General features: G+C 39.5%; 1 protein-coding gene across 1 annotated transcript in view; it reads right to left on the bottom strand.

Moving 5' to 3' along the window:
• Nucleotides 1-16,858: 16,858 nt before the first annotated feature.
• The window catches only part of bco2l (beta-carotene 15, 15-dioxygenase 2, like), a 74,229-nt gene continuing 68,685 nt past the window's right edge, over nucleotides 16,859-22,402 (bottom strand). Inside the window, exons 11-12 of the mRNA XM_034170017.1 lie at nucleotides 21,212-21,322; nucleotides 16,859-17,165 (exon numbers count right to left, since the gene is read on the bottom strand). Of these exons, the coding sequence (XP_034025908.1) occupies nucleotides 17,049-17,165; nucleotides 21,212-21,322 (228 nt within the window). The 3' untranslated portion in view covers nucleotides 16,859-17,048. The remainder of the gene's footprint in view (nucleotides 17,166-21,211; nucleotides 21,323-22,402) is intronic.

Genomic DNA, 22,402 nt, shown 5'->3' with positions numbered 1-22,402 from the left:
AATGTGAATAGTGACTGACATATTTGTGGATCTCAACTGCAGTTTTGCCCTGAGAATGTCTCAATATTGCGTAACTGAGCAAAGTGATGAATGTGTGTGTTCGGTGATCCACCAATTCTGAATTACCCTTCAAACAGAATGTTCAGTTTTGCAAATAAACATTTATTTGTAAAAACCCACACACAAGTTACAAATCATAAATTTGTGTTTGTGGATCACAAAGCATGTGTACAAATCAAAGGACATTTGTAAATCACCCTCTGTGCATTTGCAAATATTGAGACAAATTTAACTCCATACTCCAAAAATTTAGGTTTCCTAAATATTTATTACGGCCACTCTTAAAACTTCACTTATCTTTATTTATACCTATGTGCAAGTTTACTGAACTTGTAATCATTCTAAGTGATGTGTGTGTGCATTGATACCACATTTTAGAGGAGCTTGGATGACTAAAACATATACCTTGGTATTTATAAAGCAATTTACAATATATTGTTCATTTTGACAACATTTTGTGGAGCCCCTCCAACTTTTACGCCAGCTCCCCCAACAAAAATTTCCTGGCACCGCTACTGAACTTAACTGACACCTTTACAGTGTCAAATCTTGTGTGGAATCACGTTCTCGCTGGGGAGGAGGAGATTTTGTTGTCAGTGTAAACAAGCATTTGTGGCAGCTTGTTTGCAACATTGCGTCGTTATGGAGGTGAGTTCAACCAAAATATGTATTTAGGTGTTTAACTAAGATAATCGTGAGTTTTTAATGCAAGTTTATTTAAAAAAAAAAAAAAGCGTGTTGTTGTTAGGGTTGTGTCTTTTTGAGAATCCTTAAGAAATGATTCGATCCATTGACATCAATAGCCTTTTTGCTTAACGATTCCCTTATCGGTCCTTCAGATTGGCCATTGTTTTTGGGGGTGCTTGTCAAGAAAATGATTATTTCTCTACATTGATTACAGACCCTGCAGCGGGTCTGTGTAATCAACCGTTTCTGTGCTTCGATGTTCGATCTGCTGCTTTGTTGGTTCTTTGTTTTATTTCGCTTTATCTTAATTTCTCCCCGCTAAAACCCTAAAGAGCATATGTCTGTGAGTAATATTTACCTTTTTTGTTAACCGACTTGTTATGGTCTTCTGAAATTGTTGATAGATGTATTTTATAACTTAAAAACGGGGCCGATGCTAATGCGTTAGCATGTCTATGGCATTTTCAATGTTAAAGTTAGCATTAAGCTGAGCCATTATCAAGCCTCCCTCCCCAGCCCGCAAAAGTTTCTGGGATACTCTAAAACCGTGAATAGCCAAAACAATCAAATCTTTTCATTCAATGAAACATTAATTCATGTCTTATAGATTTTTTGGTATTCCGTTTCATCAGTTGTCATGCACATCAGGGTTTTTTTTATATCGCTGCCATGCAGTTCCAGGTCCACAAAGAGGCACAAATCCACAGCGGACATTGGCAGTTGTATTTGGTAAGAAAATAGGGATTGTTATGGTTGACGTTAACGTTGTGTACAAATTCTATAATGTTGTACCAACAGTCTGTGTATGATGTTGAACTACAAGCCATACTGTATAAATTCGATGTTGTAACTATTTAGATACCAAGCCTAATCTAGCCCAGCCTAGTTGTAGTTATGGTTGGTAACTTGAGAGCAGTTGTAGTGTTGAATTTGTGACGTAACTACAAACAAAGCAGTAAAATGTGATTCCTGCTATTCTTTTAAGAGCTAAATTATGTCATTAACAGTTGTAGTGTGTTAACCTATATATTGTATTGCGTTAACTTATGTAAACAGGTTCAGTCTGTCAGCATTTGTGTTTTACTTATCTTATGTCACATGTTGTAGGTCTGTCCATTTGAGCCCAGAGGTATTTTGTTCTGCTTACGTTGGTAGCACCTTAATGGGGTTTGTAGTCTCTTCTATTAGTCTCAGACACTTTTGTAGCATTAGAGACTGGGAATGTAAATCAAAGATTTGTTAAGCAAATCATGTGACATTCCATTAACAGGTCATTCCTGATGGATAGAAGTCCAAATCGAAATGATGTCTTCCTTGATGAGGTTCCACATGCAAAGTCATAGAACTGTGAGATTTTGCATGTCGGAACTGTGGGACTTTAAATAAATTATATATATATATATATATATATATATATCAATCAATCAATCAATCAATCAATTTTTTTTATATAGCGCCAAATCACAACAAACAGTTGCCCCAAGGCGCTTTATATTGTAAGGCAAGGCCATACAATAATTATGTAAAACCCCAACGGTCAAAAAGACCCCCTGTGAGCAAGCACTTGGCTACAGTGGGAAGGAAAAACTCCCTTTTAACAGGAAGAAACCTCCAGCAGAACCAGGCTCAGGGAGGGGCAGTCTCCTGCTGGGACTGGTTGGGGCTGAGGGAGAGAACCAGGAAAAAGACATGCTGTGGAGGGGAGCAGAGATCGATCACTAATGATTAAATGCAGAGTGGTGCATACAGAGCAAAAAGAGAAAGAAACAGTGCATCATGGGAACCCCCCAGCAGTCTACGTCTATAGCAGCATAACTAAGGGATGGTTTAGGGTCACCTGATCCAGCCCTAACTATAAGCTTTAGCAAAAAGGAAAGTTTTAAGCCTAATCTTAAAAGTAGAGAGGGTGTCTGTCTCCCTGATCTGAATTGGGAGCTGGTTCCACAGGAGAGGAGCCAGAAAGCTGAAGGCTCTGCCTCCCATTCTACTCTTACAAACACTAGGAACTACAAGTAAGCCTGCAGTCTGAGAGCGAAGCGCTCTATTGGGGTGATATGGTACTACGAGGTCCCTAAGATAAGATGGGACCTGATTATTCAAAACCTTATAAGTAAGAAGAAGAATTTTAAATTCTATTCTAGAATTAACAGGAAGCCAATGAAGAGAGGCCAATATGGGTGAGATATGCTCTCTCCTTCTAGTCCCCGTCAGTACTCTAGCTGCAGCATTTTGAATTAACTGAAGGCTTTTTAGGGAACTTTTAGGACAACCTGATAATAATGAATTACAATAGTCCAGCCTAGAGGAAATAATGCATGAATTAGTTTTTCAGCATCACTCTGAGACAAGACCTTTCTGATTTTAGAGATATTGCGTAAATGCAAAAAAGCAGTCCTACATATTTGTTTAATATGCGCTTTGAATGACATATCCTGATCAAAAATGACTCCAAGATTTCTCACAGTATTACTAGAGGTCAGGGTAATGCCATCCAGAGTAAGGATCTGGTTAGACACCATGTTTCTAAGATTTGTGGGGCCAAGTACAATAACTTCAGATTTATCTGAGTTTAAAAGCAGGAAATTAGAGGTCATCCATGTCTTTATGTCTGTAAGACAATCCTGCAGTTTAGCTAATTGGTGTGTGTCCTCTGGCTTCATGGATAGATAAAGCTGGGTATCATCTGCGTAACACTGAAAATTTAAGCAATACCGTCTAATAATACTGCCTAAGGGAAGCATGTATAAAGTGAATAAAATTGGTCCTAGCACAGAACCTTGTGGAACTCCATAATTAACTTTAGTCTGTGAAGAAGATTCCCCATTTACATGAACAAATTGTAATCTGTTAGACAAATATGATTCAAACCACCGCAGCGCAGTGCCTTTAATACCTATGGCATGCTCTAATCTCTGTAATAAAATTTTATGGTCAACAGTATCAAAAGCAGCACTGAGGTCTAACAGAACAAGCACAGAGATGAGTCCACTGTCCGAGGCCATAAGAAGATCATTTGTAACCTTCACTAATGCTGTTTCTGTACTATGATGAATTCTAAAACCTGACTGAAACTCTTCAAATAGACCATTCCTCTGCAGATGATCAGTTAGCTGTTTTACAACTACCCTTTCAAGAATTTTTGAGAGAAAAGGAAGGTTGGAGATTGGCCTATAATTAGCTAAGATAGCTGGGTCAAGTGATGGCTTTTTAAGTAATGGTTTAATTACTGCCACCTTAAAAGCCTGTGGTACATAGCCAACTAACAAAGATAGATTGATCTATCTTTGATCTATACACATATACATATATATACATATATATACATATATACATATATATATATATATATATATATATATATATATATATATATATATATATATATATATATATATATATATATATATATATACATATATATACATACATATACATATATATATACATATATATATATATATACATATATATATATACATAAATGTATATATATACATATATACTTATACATATACATATATATATACATATATACATATGTGTGTATATGTATATATATGTATATATATATATGTATATATATACATATATATACATATATATATACATATATATACATTTACATATATATACATACATATACACACATATACATATATACACATACATGGTTGGTTGTGAAATGTTTAGTTGTTCCTCGGCCTCCTTTAGCAGTAACGGTACTTGTAATAAATGCAGCTTATTCGTAGCTTTGGAGGCCAGGCTGGGCGAATTGGAGACTCGGCTCCGCACCGTGGAAAATTCTACAGCTAGCCAGGCCCCTGTAGTCGGTGCGGACCAAGGTGGCTTAGCCGCCGTTAGTTCCCCCCTGGCAGATCCCGGGCAGTCGGGAAAGCAGGCTGACTGGGTGACTGTGAGGAGGAAGCGTAGCCCTAAACAGAAGCCCCGTGTACACCGTCAACCCGTTCACATCTCTAACCGTTTTTCCCCACTCGACGATACACTCGCCGAGGATCAAACTCTGGTTATTGGCGACTCTGTTTTGAGAAATGTGAAGTTAGCGACACCAGCAACCATTGTCAATTGTCTTCCGGGGGCCAGAGCAGGCGACATTGAAGGAAATTTGAAATTGCTGGCTAAGGCTAAGCGTAAATTTGGTAAGATTGTAATTCACGTCGGCAGTAATGACACTCGGTTACGCCAATCGGAGGTCACTAAAATTAACATTAAATCGGTGTGTAACTTTGCAAAAACAATGTCGGACTCTGTTGTTTTCTCTGGGCCCCTCCCCAATCAGACCGGGAGTGACATGTTTAGCCGCATGTTCTCCTTGAATTGCTGGCTGTCTGAGTGGTGTCCAAAAAATGAGGTGGGCTTCATAGATAATTGGCAAAGCTTCTGGGGAAAACCTGGTCTTGTTAGGAGAGACGGCATCCATCCCACTTTAGAGGGAGCAGCTCTCATTTCTAGAAATCTGGCCAATTTTCTTGGATCCTCCAAACTGTGACTGTCTAGCGTTGGGACCAGGAGGCAGAGCTGTGGTCTTATACACCTCTCTGCAGCTTCTCTCCCCCTGCCATCCCCTCATTACCCCATCCCCGTAGAGACGGTGCCTGCTCCCAGACCACCAATAACCAGCAAAAATCTATTTAAGCAAAAAAATTCAAAAAGAAAAAATAATATAGCACCTTCAACTGCACCACAGACTAAAACAGTTAAATGTGGTCTATTAAACATTAGGTCTCTCTCTTCTAAGTCCCTGTTGGTAAATGATATAATAATTGATCAACGTATAGATTTATTCTGCCTAACAGAAACCTGGTTACAGCAGGATGAATATGTTAGTTTAAATGAGTCAACACCCCCGAGTCACACTAACTGTCAGAATGCTCGTAGTACGGGCCGGGGCAGAGGATTAGCAGCAATCTTCCATTCCAGCTTATTAATTAATCAAAAACCTAGACAGAGCTTTAATTCATTTGAAAGCTTGTCTCTTAGTCTTTTCCATCCAAATTGGAAGTCCCAAAAACCAGTTTTATTTGTTATTATCTATCGTCCACCTGGTCGTTACTGTGAGTTTCTCTGTGAATTTTCAGACTTTCTGTCTGACTTAGTGCTTAGCTCAGATAAGATACTTATAGTGGGCGATTTTAACATCCACACAGATGCTGAGAATGACAGCCTCAACACTGCATTTAATCTATTATTAGACTCTATTGGCTTTGCTCAAAAAGTAAATGAGTCCACCCACCACTTTAATCATATCTTAGATCTTGTTTTGACTTATGGTATGGAAATTGAAGACTTAACAGTATTCCCTGAAAACTCCCTTCTGTCTGATCATTTTTTAATAACATTTACATTTATCCTGATGGACTACCCTGCAGTGGGGAATAAGTTTCATTACACTAGAAGTCTTTCAGAAAGCGCTGTAACTAGGTTTAAGGATATGATTCCTTCTTTATGTTCTCTAATGTCATATACCAACACAGAGCAGAGTAGCTACCTAAACTCTGTAAGGGAGTTAGAGTATCTCGTCAATAGTTTTACATCCTCATTGAAGACAACTTTGGATGCTGTAGCTCCTCTGAAAAAAAGAGCTTTAAATCAGAAGTGTCTGACTCCGTGGTATAACTCACAAACTCGTAGCTTAAAGCAGATAACCCGTAAGTTGGAGAGGAAATGGCATCTCACTAATTTAGAAGATCTTCACTTAGCCTGGAAAAAGAGTTTGTTGCTCTATAAAAAAGCCCTCCGTAAAGCTAGGACATCTTTCTACTCATCACTAATTGAAGAAAATAAGAACAACCCCAGGTTTCTTTTCAGCACTGTAGCCAGGCTGACAAAGAGTCAGAGCTCTATTGAGCTGAGTATTCCATTAACTTTAACTAGTAATGACTTCATGACTTTCTTTGCTAACAATATTTTGACTATTAGAGAAAAAATAACTCATAACCATCCCAAAGATGTATCGTTATCTTTGGCTGCTTTTAGTGATGCCGGTATTTGGTTAGACTCTTTCTCTCCGATTGTTCTGTCTGAGTTATTTTCATTAGTTACTTCATCCAAACCATCAACATGTTTATTAGACCCCATTCCTGCCAGGCTGCTCAAGGAAGTCCTACCATTATTTAATGCTTCAATCTTAAATATGATCAACTTATCTTTGTTAGTTGGCTATGTACCACAGGCTTTTAAGGTGGCAGTAATTAAACCATTACTTAAAAAGCCATCACTTGACCCAGCTATCTTAGCTAATTATAGGCCAATCTCCAACCTTCCTTTTCTCTCAAAGATTCTTGAGAGGGTAGTTGTAAAACAGCTAACTGATCACCTGCAGAGGAATGGTCTATTTGCAGAGGTTCAGTCAGGTTTTAGAATTTTAGAATTCATCATTAGTGAAGGTTACAAATGATCTTCTTATGGCTTCGGACAGTGGACTTATCTCTGTGCTTGTTCTGTTGGACCTCAGTGCTGCTTTTGATACTGTTGACCATAAAATTTTATTACAGAGATTAGAGCATGTCATAGGTATTAAAGGCACTGCGCTGCGGTGGTTTGAATCATATTTGTCTAATAGATTACAGTTTGTTCATGTAAATGGGGAATCTTCTTCACAGACTAAAGTTAATTATGGAGTTCCACAAGGTTCTGTGCTAGGACCAATTTTATTCACTTTATACATGCTTCCCTTAGGCAGTATTATTAGACGGTATTGCTTAAATTTTCATTGTTACGCAGATGATACCCAGCTTTATCTATCCATGAAACCAGAGGACACACACCAATTAGCTAAACTGCAGGATTGTCTTACAGACATAAAGACATGGATGACCTCTAATTTCCTGCTTTTAAACTCAGATAAAACTGAAGTTATTGTACTTGGCCCCACAAATCTTAGAAGCATGGTGTCTAACCAGATCTTTACTCTGGATGGCATTTCCCTGACCTCTAGTAATATTGTGAGAAATCTTGGAGTCATTTTTGATCAGGATATGTCATTCAAAGCGCATATTAAACAAATATGTAGGACTGCTTTTTTGCATTTACGCAATATCTCTAAAATCAGAAAGGTCTTGTCTCAGAGTGATGCTGAAAAACTAATTCATGCATTTATTTCCTCTAGGCTGGACTATTGTAATTCATTATTATCAGGTTGTCCTAAAAGTTCCCTAAAAAGCCTTCAGTTAATTCAAAATGCTGCAGCTAGAGTACTGACGGGGACTAGCAGGAGAGAGCATATCTCACCCGTGTTGGCCTCTCTTCATTGGCTTCCTGTTAATTCTAGAATAGAATTTAAAATTCTTCTTCTTACTTATAAGGTTTTGAATAATCAGGTCCCATCTTATCTTAGGGACCTCGTAGTACCATATCACCCCAATAGAGCGCTTCGCTCTCAGACTGCAGGCTTACTTGTAGTTCCTAGGGTTTGTAAGAGTAGAATGGGAGGCAGAGCCTTCAGCTTTCAGGCTCCTCTCCTGTGGAACCAGCTCCCAATTCAGATCAGGGAGACAGATACCCTCTCTACTTTTAAGATTAGGCTTAAAACTTTCCTTTTCGCTAAGGCTTATAGTTAGGGCTGGATCAGGTGACCCTGGACTATCCCTTGGTTATGCTGCTTTAGACGTAGACTGTGGGGGGGTTCCCATGATGCACTGTTTCTTTCTCTTTTTGCTCTGTATGCATCACTCCGCATTTAATCATTAGTGATCGATCTTTGCCCCCTTCCACAGCATGTCTTTTTCCTGGTTCTTTCCCTCAGCCCCAACCAGTCTCAGCAGAAGACTGCCCCTCCCTGAGCCTGGTTCTGCTGAGGTTTCTTCCTGTTAAAAGGGAGTTTTTCCTTCCCACTGTAGCCAAGTGCTTGCTCACAGGGGGTCGTTTTGACCGTTGGGGTTTTTCATAATTATTGTATGGCCTTGCCTTACAATATAAAGCGCCTTGGGGCAACTGTTTGTTGTGATTTGGCGCTATATAAAAAAAAAGTTGATTGATTGATTGATTGATATATACATACATATATACATATGCATACATATACATATATATATATATATACATATATATACATATACATATATATACATATACATACATATACATACATATACATATATATACATACATATACATACATATACATATACATACATATACATATATATACATATACATATATATACATATATATATATATATATACACATACGAGGTCTGTCAATAAAGTATAGGTCCTTTTTATTTTTTTCAAAAACTATATGGATTTCATTCATATGTTTTTACGTCAGACATGCTTGAACCCTCGTGCGCATGCGTGAGTTTTTCCACGCCTGTCGGTGACGTCATTCGCCTGTGAGCACTCCTTGTGGGAGGAGTCGTCAGCCCCTCGTCGGAATTCCTTTGTCTGTGAAGTTGCTGAGAGACTGGCGCTTTGTTTGATCTAAACCTGTGAGACACATCGAAGTGGACACGGTTCGAAAAATTAAGCTGGTTTTCGGTGAAAATTTTAATGGCTGATGAGAGATTTTGAGGTGATACTGTCGCTTTAAGGACTTCCCACAGTGCGAGACGTCGCGCAGCGCTCTCAGGCGCCGTCGTCAGCCTGTTTCAAGCTGAAAACCTCCACATTTCAGGCTCTATTGATCCAGGACGTCGTGAGAGAACAGAGAAGTTTCAGAAGAAGTCGGTTTCAGCATTTTATCCGGATATTCCACTGTTAAAGGAGATTTTTTTTAATGAAAGACGTGCGGACGGATTGCAGCGTCGGCTCGCAGCCGCCGCGACGCTCCGCCACAGGAAAAACACCTCTGTTGGAAGCCTTAAGGACAAGTTGGAACATGTCCAGCTGTTAAACAATTTCTCATATACTCACTCCACTGAAAGCCATCAAAAGCCGCCTGGATTTTACAAATGGTAATCAACACAGAGGTGTTTTTCCTGTGCCGCCGCACCGCGCCGGCTGCGTCCCGACGCGCGGACCCGTCCGCACGTCTTTCATTAAAAAAATCTCCTTTAACAGTGGAATATCCAGATAAAATGCTGAAACCGACTTCTTCTGAAACTTCTCTGTTCTCTCACAACATCCTGGATCAATAGAGCCTGAAATGTGGAGGTTTTCAGCTTGAAACAGGCTGACGACAGCACCTGAGAGCTCTGCGCGACGTCTCGCACCGTGGGAAGTCCTTAAAGCAACAGTATCACCTCAAAATCTCTCATCAGCCGTTAAAATTTTCACCGAAAACCAGCTTAATTTTTCGAACCGTGTCCACTTCGATGTGCCTCACAGGTTTAGAAAAAATTTTGATCAAACAAAGTGCCAGTCTCTCAGCAACTTCTCAGACAAAGGAATTCCGACAAGGGGCTGGATGACTCCTCCCACAAGGAGTGCTCACAGGCGAATGACGTCACCGACAGGCGTGGAAAAACTCACGCATGCGCACGAGGGTTCAACCATGTCTGACGTAAAAACATATGAATGAAATCCATATAGTTTTTGAAAAAAATAAAAAAGGCCCTCGTGTGTATATATATATATATATATATATATATATATATATATATATATATATATATATATATATATATATATATATATATATTCCAACTATATTTAACTATGAAATGTAGATAAAAAGTAATGGTCCACAATCTGACTCCTTTAAAACTTAAAACCAACCTCATTATTAATGAACCATTGACCCTCACGCTTAAATTCTCATCCAGTGATACTTTAAATGAAATAGGGGTGGGTTTTTTTTGTTTTGTTTTTTTTGGCTCCTTAGATAAAGGGATGCTTTAATACTACGCAACTCTGCAAATACAAAATTAAGCATGAGATTTATGAAAGTGCAAAGGTCATTGTATCTCTCTATTGGCCATGCCATTTGGGAGAGTACTAATGAATTTAAACATACAATATGAGCAAACTCATGCATTTACACACAGGATGAAGTTCAGCATGGCTGATTAGATTAGGAATTGTGGGCTAATTAGTGTGTATCTAGGGAGACCTGTACAGCATGCTTATTAAGAGGCGCAGGCTGCGCTGAACATGGAATGTGACAAACATAACTATTGCTAATTCCCAGCATTCTCCTGTTTCTCAATTTATTCAGCACTATATAATGAGAATGTGAAAAGTGGAACCTCCTCCCGTGTCTACTCTTCAGTCATAAATAATTGAAGGTTGTCGCTTGCTGTAGAAAAATATCATTAAAACATCACCATAACTCTTGGAAGGAGGGGGGGGGGAAGTCTGTTTTGAAATATTTAAAAAGCTGAAAATATATTGGAGTGTGGGATATTTGAATCTTTCCCAGTTTCACAACACCGTAGCTCCTGTATCAGGTGCAGAGCCTGAAGTCACTTCAGATCAATGTGTTCAAATCAGTGTGAGAAGGAAAATAGCCAATGCAATGCCTCAGCCAAGTCAATCGTGACATGACAACGGAGTGACAAGTGCAGCCGTGGGCACCTTCTCTGGAAGACCTTGTGTGTTGCGCAATTCCGTTGTGCTCTGTTACAGAATGAAGTCTGCGTGTTCAAATTAAAGCTCTAATGTCAGTGTTTATACACGTGTCAGTTTTGTTTTGGGTTGCGTTGAGCGCATAAACTGCGCTAGATTTCTGACGTGACCTCTGCTAGACTCTCTGGAGGCTATCAACCAGTTAGATCCATTTGTTTTCCAGGCATTTCAGACATTGTCCATTTCTATCACATTACTTTGACAGAAATTGAATTTCCTCTGATGCATTTTCATGTACCCTAAGTGCTGCTCAGCTCTCATTGGGAGTATACTGTTTCCAGTGGCTTGATGATGTAAAAACACTCTGAGTTTAAATATAAAAGGGGAAATGGAGTTTATTTTAATGTCTGTATTGACTTTCATGAATCTTTTGAAAATGTTTGCAAGATCAAGTGCGGCTCTGTGCGAGTAATCGCCACAGGCACAATACTTTTTTCCGTTGTCCAAAGGATGTTGCAAAGTCTTGCAAGAACACACAAAGGGTGCACTTCATCAGTATGCTGATGCCCTGATGCGTTTCCTGTCTTGTTAGGCTCCAAAAGATTGCCATCTTTCTAACCGTGATGGCAGCGCTCACTGCAGGACATGCACCTACTCCTGTAGACCAAGTATAAATACGACGAGTCTGCAGAATTTTTCCATCACTTCTTTTTATTTTTGGCAAGTTTAAGGACCCAGTTGACCCATCGCAAATCAGTGCACAGTGCAGTGTGAGAGTGATTGGTAGTGTACAATTGAGGTACTTGTTCTAGGCATTTTTATGCCCAGTACCCATTTCTTCTAAATGCAGACTATAAATGTGCTTATTTGTTTGCCTATTGGTGTGCTCTGGAAAAAAAGAAAAGCAATACGACGTCAGACGCAATGCAAATATGCTGCTATCTTTTGGAAGAGGAAAGTGTTTGTGGCATCTGCAAAAACCTGGTCAAAAGTCCAGTGCAGAGTTTTTCTGCTATTTAATGGGCACAATATTCAAGTAGCTTTACATGGTGGGGTCATAGCACGTATACACAAGTACATTATATCACCATGGAACTGAATTGAAAACAAAAATGAACAATTAAATGAAAATACAACCTATTGGAAATATTCTAATTTTAGTAAGTCTGGTTTGTACCATATTTTATGGTCGTTTTCTTTTACTCCAGTTTGGCAGGCAGACTAGAACAACAAACAGAAGTGAACGAGGGAGGCATATCTTTTTCATGGAAGTCCAGAGTATTGCTTGAAACTAAAACATAGACTGGAGATAGTGCATTGTTAAGATGCATAACAACCAGTGTTTTATACAGAAACACATTACAAACTATCACACACCCCAACCTTAAAAGTAAAGGAAAATCTCCCTCATTCCATGCCTGCATCAGAGTGCTCCATTGAACAGTTTTTATCTTACCATTATTGGAACTTCAGGTGTCTCCTGAGGTCCTTTAACTTCCATTCATTCAGGCATTTGGATGTGAGTCCTGTCTGAAAGCTTAGCTGAACCACTGTTGTCTTACATGGATGGCACCTGGTGGTGCCTGTCAGAAAACGTCTCATTCCTTAAGCCTTGTCCACATGGAAAAGGAGCTTTCCCTATATGATATTTTTCTTTGTCGTTTTCCAAAAAGTGTTCTGTAAACACGGCACCATTTCAAGGAATATCTCCATCAATATGAAAACATTCAAACCACCTGAAACACTGTAGTACATATGACAGGCCTGTAGCTATGTGGTGCTGTAATGCTTCCACAAAAATGGAGAAGACATGGAGCATGTGCATAACTGGTGTGAGGAGCTAATCAATGTAGCAGAAGAAGCTAGCACTTTACAAAGCAATGCACAGCATACATATTAAGTCCTTTAATCTGACCTGCTGTGTGCTTTCCGCTGGATTCATCATCACAGCCTGATGAAAACTGTTATCCAGATAAAATGCCCTTGTTTTAGAAGATGATGTCTGGAAATATTTTAATTCCTTATTGCTTCCTTATTGAAACTGCTTGTGAATAAATAAAGAATTTTTATAATCAATTATTTTGTGTTGCAATGGTCCCTTTATTGCCGATCAGCGTTCAGCACAGGCATCCTTCGTCTTTCCAGCATTCTGCTATAGTGACGAAAATAAATCCCATTAAGGACTCACCAAGACCAAAACAAAAATAAAAAAAAGTTAAAAATATGCCACTGATTATGAGTTGCTGAGGTTAGAGAGTTGGAGTTATGACATCATTGTTTAAGAAAAGTTCTGCATTGCTTGTCCACAAAAAGATGTGAACGCAGCATTTTCAGATTTATCTACTCTGGGACCCATTTTCAAAAAGTAGTGTTTTAGGCCACTGAAAATGCTGTTCCATGCAGACGAAATGCCAATACGATACAAAACCTTTGTAGATACGCCTGAACCTGTCTCCATTTTCAATTCAATTTCAGTTTATTTTCATTTATTTAGTGCCAAATCACAACAAACCTTAACCTTACTAACCCCCAGAGCAGCAGTGGTAAGGAAAAACTCCCTCTGAGGAAGAAACCTCAAGCAGACCAGACTCAAATGGGTGACCCTCTGCTTGGCCATGCTACAGAATTAAATTACAGAACAATTCATAAAAAGAATATACAGGAAATGCTGTTCGTGCACAGGACAGAAGGGTCTCCAGCACAAATACCACACCCATCTCTGAATGGAGCTGCACCTTAAACAGAGAGAAAAAACAGAATCAGGCATCAGAAAGACAAGAAATACAGTATAATTTGTCAGCATTAAACAACACGAAAAACAGGAAATACTAAGGTGATCGCCGGCCACTAGCCCTAAGCTTCACTAAAAGACCCAGAATTTAGGTAAAATTGAGGCCGTGGCATGCTCTGTTTCCTAATAAAATTAATTAAAAGAGTAAAAAGCGAACTATACTATGCCAGTATGCTAGCCATACGAAAGGGAAAATAAGTGTGTCTTAAGTCTGGACTTGAAAGTCTCCACAGAATCTGACTTTTTTATTGATGCAGGGAGATCATTCCACAGAACAGGGGCATGATAAGAGAAAGCTCTATGGCTCGTAGACTTCTTATTCACCCTAGGGACACAAAGTAGTCCTGCACCCTGAGAACGCAAAACCCGGGCCAGTACGTAAGGTTTAATTAGGTCAGCTAGGTAGGGAGGTGCCAGTCCATGAACAGTTTTATAGACTAGTAGCAGAACCTTAAAATCTGATCTCACTGGAACAGGAAACCAGTGAAAGGATGCCAAAATGGGTGTAATGTGGATGAACTTTCTGCTTCATCTCAAAAATCTGGCAGTAGCATTTTGAACCAATTGGAGACCCCTAATGCTGGACTGCAGTAAACCAGAAAATAGAACATTGCAGTAGTCCAATCTAGAAGTGATAAACGCATGGATCAGGGTGCTAAGTATCATCTTCACTATATTTCACAGGTGGAAGAAAGCAGTACTCGTAATATTTCTAATGTGGAGGTCAAAGGGTAGTGTAGAATCAAAAATTACCCCAAGCTTCCTCACTTTGTCAGTGTGATGTATGACACACAAGCCTAGGCTAAGCGTTAACTGGTCAAATTGATGCTGATGTCTCACTGGACCAAGAACCATCATTTCAGTCTTATCAGAGTTTAAAAGTAGGACGTTTCTAGACATCCAGCTTCTCACTGATCTAAGGCAATCTTCTAAGGATTTTATGTGGATGAGATTACCAGCAGTTATCGGCATGTATAACTGAGTATCATCAGCATAGCAGTGAAAGGTAATTCCAAAGCACCGCAATATGTTCCCAGGGGGTGCTATATAAAGGGAGAAAAGCAGGAGGCATAAGACAGACCCCTGTGGAACCCCAAATTTCATGTCATTAAGGTTAGAGGTAGTGTGACTGTACAAAACACAGTGAGAATGACTGGTCTCGTATGATGTCAACCATGCAAGGGCACTGCCAGTAATCCCAAAATGATTTTTCAGCCTATCAAGTAGATTCCATGGCATCAAACGCAGCATTGAGATCTAACAGCACACGAACCATAGTGGTGTCCAAATCCATTGTAAGCAGAAGATCATTCACCACTTTAGTGAGAGCCGTCTCTGTGGAATGATATTTTCTAAAAGCAGACTGCAGTGGCTCAAAGAGATTATTCTCAGTAAGATAGTCCACGAGCTGCCGTGACACCACTTTTTCCAGAATTTTAGAGCAAAATGATCGATATGATATCAGCCGATAGTTTTTCAATACACTAGGGTCAAGATTAGGTTTCTTAAGTAATGGTTTACTGCAGATTTGAAAGATTTAGGAACAGATCCAGAAGTTAAAGAAAGACTAATAATTTCCAGTGCAGTCGGCCCAAGAGTGGGCCACAGGTCCTTAAACAGTTTTGTTGGGATATGATCAAATAAACTGGTTGTGCTTTTTGTTGACATTACAAGTTTCGTCAGCATGCCTAGAGAGATACTCTCAAATTCTGTAAATCTAGGTAATACCTCAGTAATGGCGCCCACCTCAATAGAGAGTGAAGTGGCTGGGTTAAGGCATGCTGGGATATCTCAGACCCCTGTTGGGAAAGTGTAGGTACACGGACCCACAACAGGGGGCGCAAATGAACGGACAATGGAGGAAGTCAAATAACAACACTTTACTGTTGTGAATAGGCACAACAAACACAACAGATTACAACAATAAACAAAAAGCCAAATCACAAAAGGTGTCGTGTGGGCAGGCTCGAAGATAGAAGACGTCTGTCCAAAGGAGAACCGGAACCACACGATTTCCTCCGCCACCAGACCCCGGGAATACTGGAGCCGCCAAGTCCCGAACTCCCAGGTGGCCACTGCCTCCGCGTGTCGGACCTGGTACTGCTGGCGAGGAACAAAAAAACAATTAAATGTGGGCGCGTTTGCACCCAGCAATCCACACGGCAGGAAAACTACCTCCTCCTCTCGTTGGAAAAAAAGTCTGCTATGCAATGCACAAAAGTCACAAAAGGTTACTGTCGAGAGATCTCACAGTCGGCTGAGAACGTTACCTTCCAGGTAGAGCGATATCTCGGCAAAGAGGTGGAGACGTCGTCCTGCTGATGTACCCCTGCTGATCAGGTGATTGGTAACAGCTGTTGCAGGTGATGCGTGACAGCTGTCACCCTGGCTGCTCCTGTGAGGCGGCTGCGCCCTCTGGTGTCTGGAGCCCGCACTCCAGACAGGGCGCCCTCTGGTGGTGGGCCAGCAGTACATCCTCTTCTGGCGGCCCACACAACAACCCCATGTAGACAGGGCCTGAGATTGACCTTTGGATAGCAATGCGCTTGATGCTGGGACATTTGTGTTTTAAAGGGAATGGCAGATGCCTTGTGATGATTTATTTCATGCTATGCCAAAATCATGCTCATGACAAATTCAGTTACTTAATCCAACTCTTCTGTGCGATACTTTACACTTATATTTCACTTCATGGATTTATATATTTGATTTTTAGAGATACAAAGTAATAACTACTATATTTAAATAAATGACAGAAAATTAATTGGTTGAGGTTCAGGTTAATAAGGAAGCTGGATATTAATGTATGACTTATGGAGAAGGGGTAGGAATGAATAAGTACTGTACTTCTTTTCAAAATAAAATTTCAAATCAAATTCAAATCAAATCAATTGTGAATAGTAATGTGGCACTGAACACACCCCAAATGCACTTTAGACCATGCACCATTGATCCAGACAATGTTATCAACTGACGTTGGGTTCTGCATGGAAAGTGTATTACTCCTGGTTTTGTTTCAGCAACAGAGTAAAAACAGTGGCACATCTAAACCATCTGGTTAAACATTCCATGGGTCCCGGCTGGGATGTTGACAGGGACAGCTGCTCTGCCCAGCTCTGTGAAGGTCTTTGCATCCAGAGCAAGCAAGAAAGAGCTGTTGTCCTAGAAAAAGACAAGCAAGATTTGATACATTATGCAAATAAATAAATTAAATTTTGAAAAAAGTCACATGACACCTACTCATAACACATAAAGACAAATTTATCTTAAAGAAATATACTGTCGTTATATAACGGCTGAGTGGATCCTTGTCATTTGATTGGTGCTTTGTATGTCACGTGACATGGATTATTCGTCCCATTTGTATTGCATTACATTTCGACTGCAAATTTGGTTCCATATGTTTGGTACCATTGCACTCTGCACATACACACACACACACACACACACCCCTACACGCGCGCACACAGACAAAACAAATCCACTGGGCTGTAAGCCGTCTGACGTGATTTTTTTTCCACTGCACTGAGGACATAGTCTTTTTTTTGGTAGTACACACGAGCACAAGCACCTTCCCGCTTGTGTGAGTGCGCAGCGTGCACACACACGCTCACACAAGGCAGCCGGTGCTTAGCTTTTAAACAAACATGGTGGAGTTTGTTTTGTTGACGCCATGACAATTTGATGCACGGAATGGCGGACTTCATCGTCAGAATTACTTTTGGACTCCTATTTAAAGTTTGTGTTGGATTGTTGATGTCAAGCAGTGACGCACCAAAGCTGGATTAATTTCTGATGTTATTTTTTTCGCTGCACTGAATCATAAAATATTCATACCATTGAACTCATAAACATTTATTATTTGTATATTATATAATGGCTGAGTGGATCCTTGTCATTTGATTGGTGCTTTGTATGTCACATGACATGGATTATTCATCCCATTTGTGTTGCATTGGATTTAGAGTGCAGTTTGGTTCCATTTAGAGTGCAAATTTGGTTTCATACGTTTGGTATCATTGCACTGTACACACGTGCACACACATGCACACACACACGCACACACACACACACAACACGTGCACACGCATACACAAAACAAATCCACTGTGCTGTCTGGAGGCTGTTAGCAGGAAGAAAGAATGAAAAGCTGGACTAATTTCTGATGTGATTTTTTTTTCGCTGCACTTAGGATGTACACAGTCTTTTTTGGTAGTACACGCGCACACAAGCGCCAACTCTACCAAGACATGATTTGATTGAGCTGATGCTGCTAATTCTTGTAACACACACACACACACACACACACACACACACACACACACACACACAAAATCCACTCCGCTGTAAGCTGTCTGGATGCATGAAGAGCTGTTCAGATGAAAAGCTGACGTGATTTTTGGCTGGACTGAGGAACTATACAAAGTCTTTATATTTCTTTTTTTTTTCATGGAAGTCCAAAGTCAGTGCACAGCATCACTGGACTACACGTTACAATTTTGACCTTAGCAGCAGTGGAACACCTAAATGTAAGTCCCTTTTCTGTTGTTTATAAATTAATAAAATATAAAATGACAAGGATCTATTTTAGCCATTATATAAAACAAATAATGAATGTTTTTACATACCATTCAACTTGGCTTCGCCTCGTTGAATGCTATGTTCCAGCTTTCACCTCATGAAATATTCATACCATTGAACTCATAAATATTCATTATTTGCAACTTTTGGTATCTGGTGCTTCATTTGTGCTTTACAAATATCAAATATCAGCTGCATCAATTTCTTCAATCATCCACTCCGTCGTGTCACAAATTACAGCCCCAGAAAAGCTAGGACTATATAGAAAAGGCAAATAAAAAAAAAACAAAACAAACAAAAACACTGCAGTGGTCCTAACATTTTCTTCTATTTCATTGCAGATAGTATGAACACATGACATGTCATGTTTTGTGTGGTCAGATTAATTTCATTGGTTAATTTACACTACCAGTCAAAAGTCTGGACACACTTTTCCATTCTGGGTGTAGGTGTCCAAATGTTTGACTGTCCATCCATTGCTGCATGTAAGGCCTGTAACACATTCCAAAAAATGTTGGGATGCTAAAACATTCACCACTTTGCCATGCTGCCATTTTTTCCCACAACAGTGAAAAAAAATGTTTTGGTAGTAATTTTGTAATTTTGAGTAATTTTGTCCCATTATTTCTGCAAACATGTCTTATGGGCCTTTCACACTGAACACATCGGTCGATCATTTGACACCTCCCCTTGCGATGAATGCGTTCAATGTGTTCAACATGTTGGACACGGCAACAGCATGCAGAGGGGAGATTCTACACCACTATCTGACGTTTTGTGGGCCTGTTGAACAACCCCAGACAATCGCCATCTTGGATTTGCGTCAGAAAAAAGCGAAACAATCAGTCTGCCAGTCATAACCACAATATTAAGAGAAAAAAGCAGAAGAAGGAGTGATGGATATCACGCTGATGAGAGAAGCTTTTTTTCAGCGACTGTTTGGAGTGAGGCCTGGCCGAGCTGGAGCAACTGGCTGGTAGAAGCTGAAGCGGCCCGTGTTCAGGCCAGAGACTCAGTCGGTATTATCAAGCAGACCTACTCAATCTTAAATTCTTCACTTTTGCATATCATACACACACACACACACACACACACACACACACACACACACACACACACACACACACACACACACACACACACACAGTTTGTGTAACAGAGGTTCTGCAAATATGTCTGAGGTGAGAATAAAACGTGACACAATGAAGATTTATCGTCTAAAGTTAGCTGCCTTTAACTGCAAAATCACAGTCAACTCAGCTCGATCTTTTCTCCTCAAAGACTCATGATATCATCACCTATTTGACATAATATCACCATTTTTTGTTTTTACCTCATTACTGGCCCTACATCGCCACATCTCTACTTTTTGTGGAATGTGTTGCAGGTCTTAAATGCAGGAATGGATGTATATTGACAAATGAAGTTAACCACGCAAAAAAATGAAATATTTTGGGTTCTAACTGTCTGCAAGGAAATACATGATCATCTTATATTCTTGAATTCTCATCTTATATTTGTACATAGACATTTTCATTGCACTGTCCTGTAGGACTTTATACTTATAACTATTTTTATTTTTCACTTTATCTGTTTGTACTGAAAAAGAAGCTCTTTCCAATCTCATTGTACATTTTGTATAATGACAATAAAGGCCATTCTATTCTAATCTTTTCTATACGTCAAAGTAAATGTAAGAAGCACTGTTTGTTTTTATTTATTTATTTATTTTGCATTGCTGTTGTTGCTGCTGCTTTTTTTAAATTCCATTTTCCATCCCATCCCCTTTTTCTGATATGTCGGCCTGTTTATCAGGAAACAGGTTGACATAATCACTGACTGACTGAACACACATATTGTTTTATCAAATGCAACACAGTGTATGCAGCAGTTGGGGTAAACTGAGTTTGAAAGGTGTCTGTGAACATATGTCCCCAACAGCATTACATGCAGTTAACAAAGAGGTAAATGTCATTTGAACAGTATTATGACCGACTACATGATACAATATTTATTTTACAGCAAAATCAGATGTACTTTTTTATATCATTTTGTTAAATAAAGCTAAAACGTTTTCAACCAATGTACACATTAACTGCATAAGGCATTTATTTGCTATTTTACATTCATATTTGCAGATTATGCTTTTGAAAAATGACCACAATACTTCAAAGATTTTTTTATACAGTAGTGAAAATCCAATCAACATTGAAATATTTATTTGGTCCTTCCCAAAAACATAATGGCTGGGATTAACTGTAAGACTGTCACCAAAATTTGTGCAAATCAGTTAACTATACCCCTCTTTTAATAATAAATGCAGATCTGGAGATTAATGCAAAATCTCATTGGTGCAGGTGACAATATTTTTGGTTGCAAATCCACTTAGGTTGCTGCTGTCATATATCCCTGACTGCTTCAGCCACACCTTTTGAGCAGAAGTCTTTCATCTGGCATGTTACCCGTTATGATTTTTTTTTTTTTTTTTTATGTGCTCATGAACAGCACTCACATCCCATAGTGACAATGTAATAAGAATTTCAGTCACTGTAATGTTGGCACTCTTCATGTGTGGTGCTGTGGATGATTTCTGTGTTGTTTTTTCTTGTCTGTTGTCATTAACTTACTTCTCTGGGTGTGATGATGACTGACAATACAACTCCATCATCCTCCTCAGTAGATCCAGGTGAAGCAACGAAGACAGGCTCAGACGGGTACAAGCCGGGATAACGCCACACCTAGACCAGAAAATTACATAAACGTCCCTTTTATTTGGAGCTGTTCTCTGGGTGCTTCCAACCTGTTGCTCTTTGTGTCAGTGTTGTAATCAAGGCTCAAACCCTCAAGCAAATGCTGAGTACAAAGCTTTGACACTTGTAGGTCCATGTGAAGGCATTGACACCACAAGTCCAGGCCAAGGCTTTAACAACTTAAGTCTTTGACAATCCTCCCACCAAAGACTGAGGTTTTGAAGCTATTACAAGTTGTAGGTATTTTGCTAGGCCAAACTATAAATGAAATAAATAAGCAACATGGATTGCACATAATACAAAGAGGAGGATTCCCTTAAAAAAAGAATCTGGACTCTTTTTACCAAAATGTGACAAATTATGTGAGCTAAACTTTGAAAGAGCAGCAGTTGTAACATGTGACATTCCAACTTCAATTAAAAGGAAGTGACAATACTAAGTGCCCCTTCACACATAGTGTGAATACGTACAACTCAGGGTGACTCACTACAGTAGAGCTCGTATGAGTGCACCACGAAACATCGTCCTGATGGGCAGGCGTGCACAGTGCCGGTGTGACGGTTCATGCACATGACGGTGTCTTTTGAGTAGGACTGTGTTCCACATTGTTCCGCTGATGTGGAGGAAAATAAAATAAAACCAGTTGTTTAATTAGTGAATATCACTGGGTTGATATAAAGAATACATAAAAGGGGACTGGTTGAATTAAAAAAAACATGCCACTCGCAGGATTTGAACATGCACACTCTGATTACCAGACAGAAACTTTACCACTGCACTACAGCCACTGTCTTGTAACAGAAGTGTGAAATGGCTCAAATCAACAAGCAGATAACCGTATTTTATAAAAAAGAAAAAAAGAGCTGTGATAACTGACAAAACGGCATTTGGTACAGCATATTTCTGCTCATACGTGACTGAATGTGGGGTATTTGTCATACTGTTGGTTTGTCGTGGGCCTACGGTGCACCAATCACAGCCGTCACCCCCGACACGCTTGTCCTGTCAGTCGTGACATTCAGATCGCCTCCTGCGTGTCCAAACAGACTGACGGCCCATGTTTATGTA

The sequence above is a fragment of the Thalassophryne amazonica genome, chromosome 5 (assembly GCF_902500255.1).
Source record: "Thalassophryne amazonica chromosome 5, fThaAma1.1, whole genome shotgun sequence".
Taxonomy (NCBI): Eukaryota; Metazoa; Chordata; class Actinopteri; order Batrachoidiformes; family Batrachoididae; genus Thalassophryne; species Thalassophryne amazonica.
Note: the sequence above shows the minus strand (reverse complement) of the source record. Positions and strands in the feature narration are given on the sequence as shown.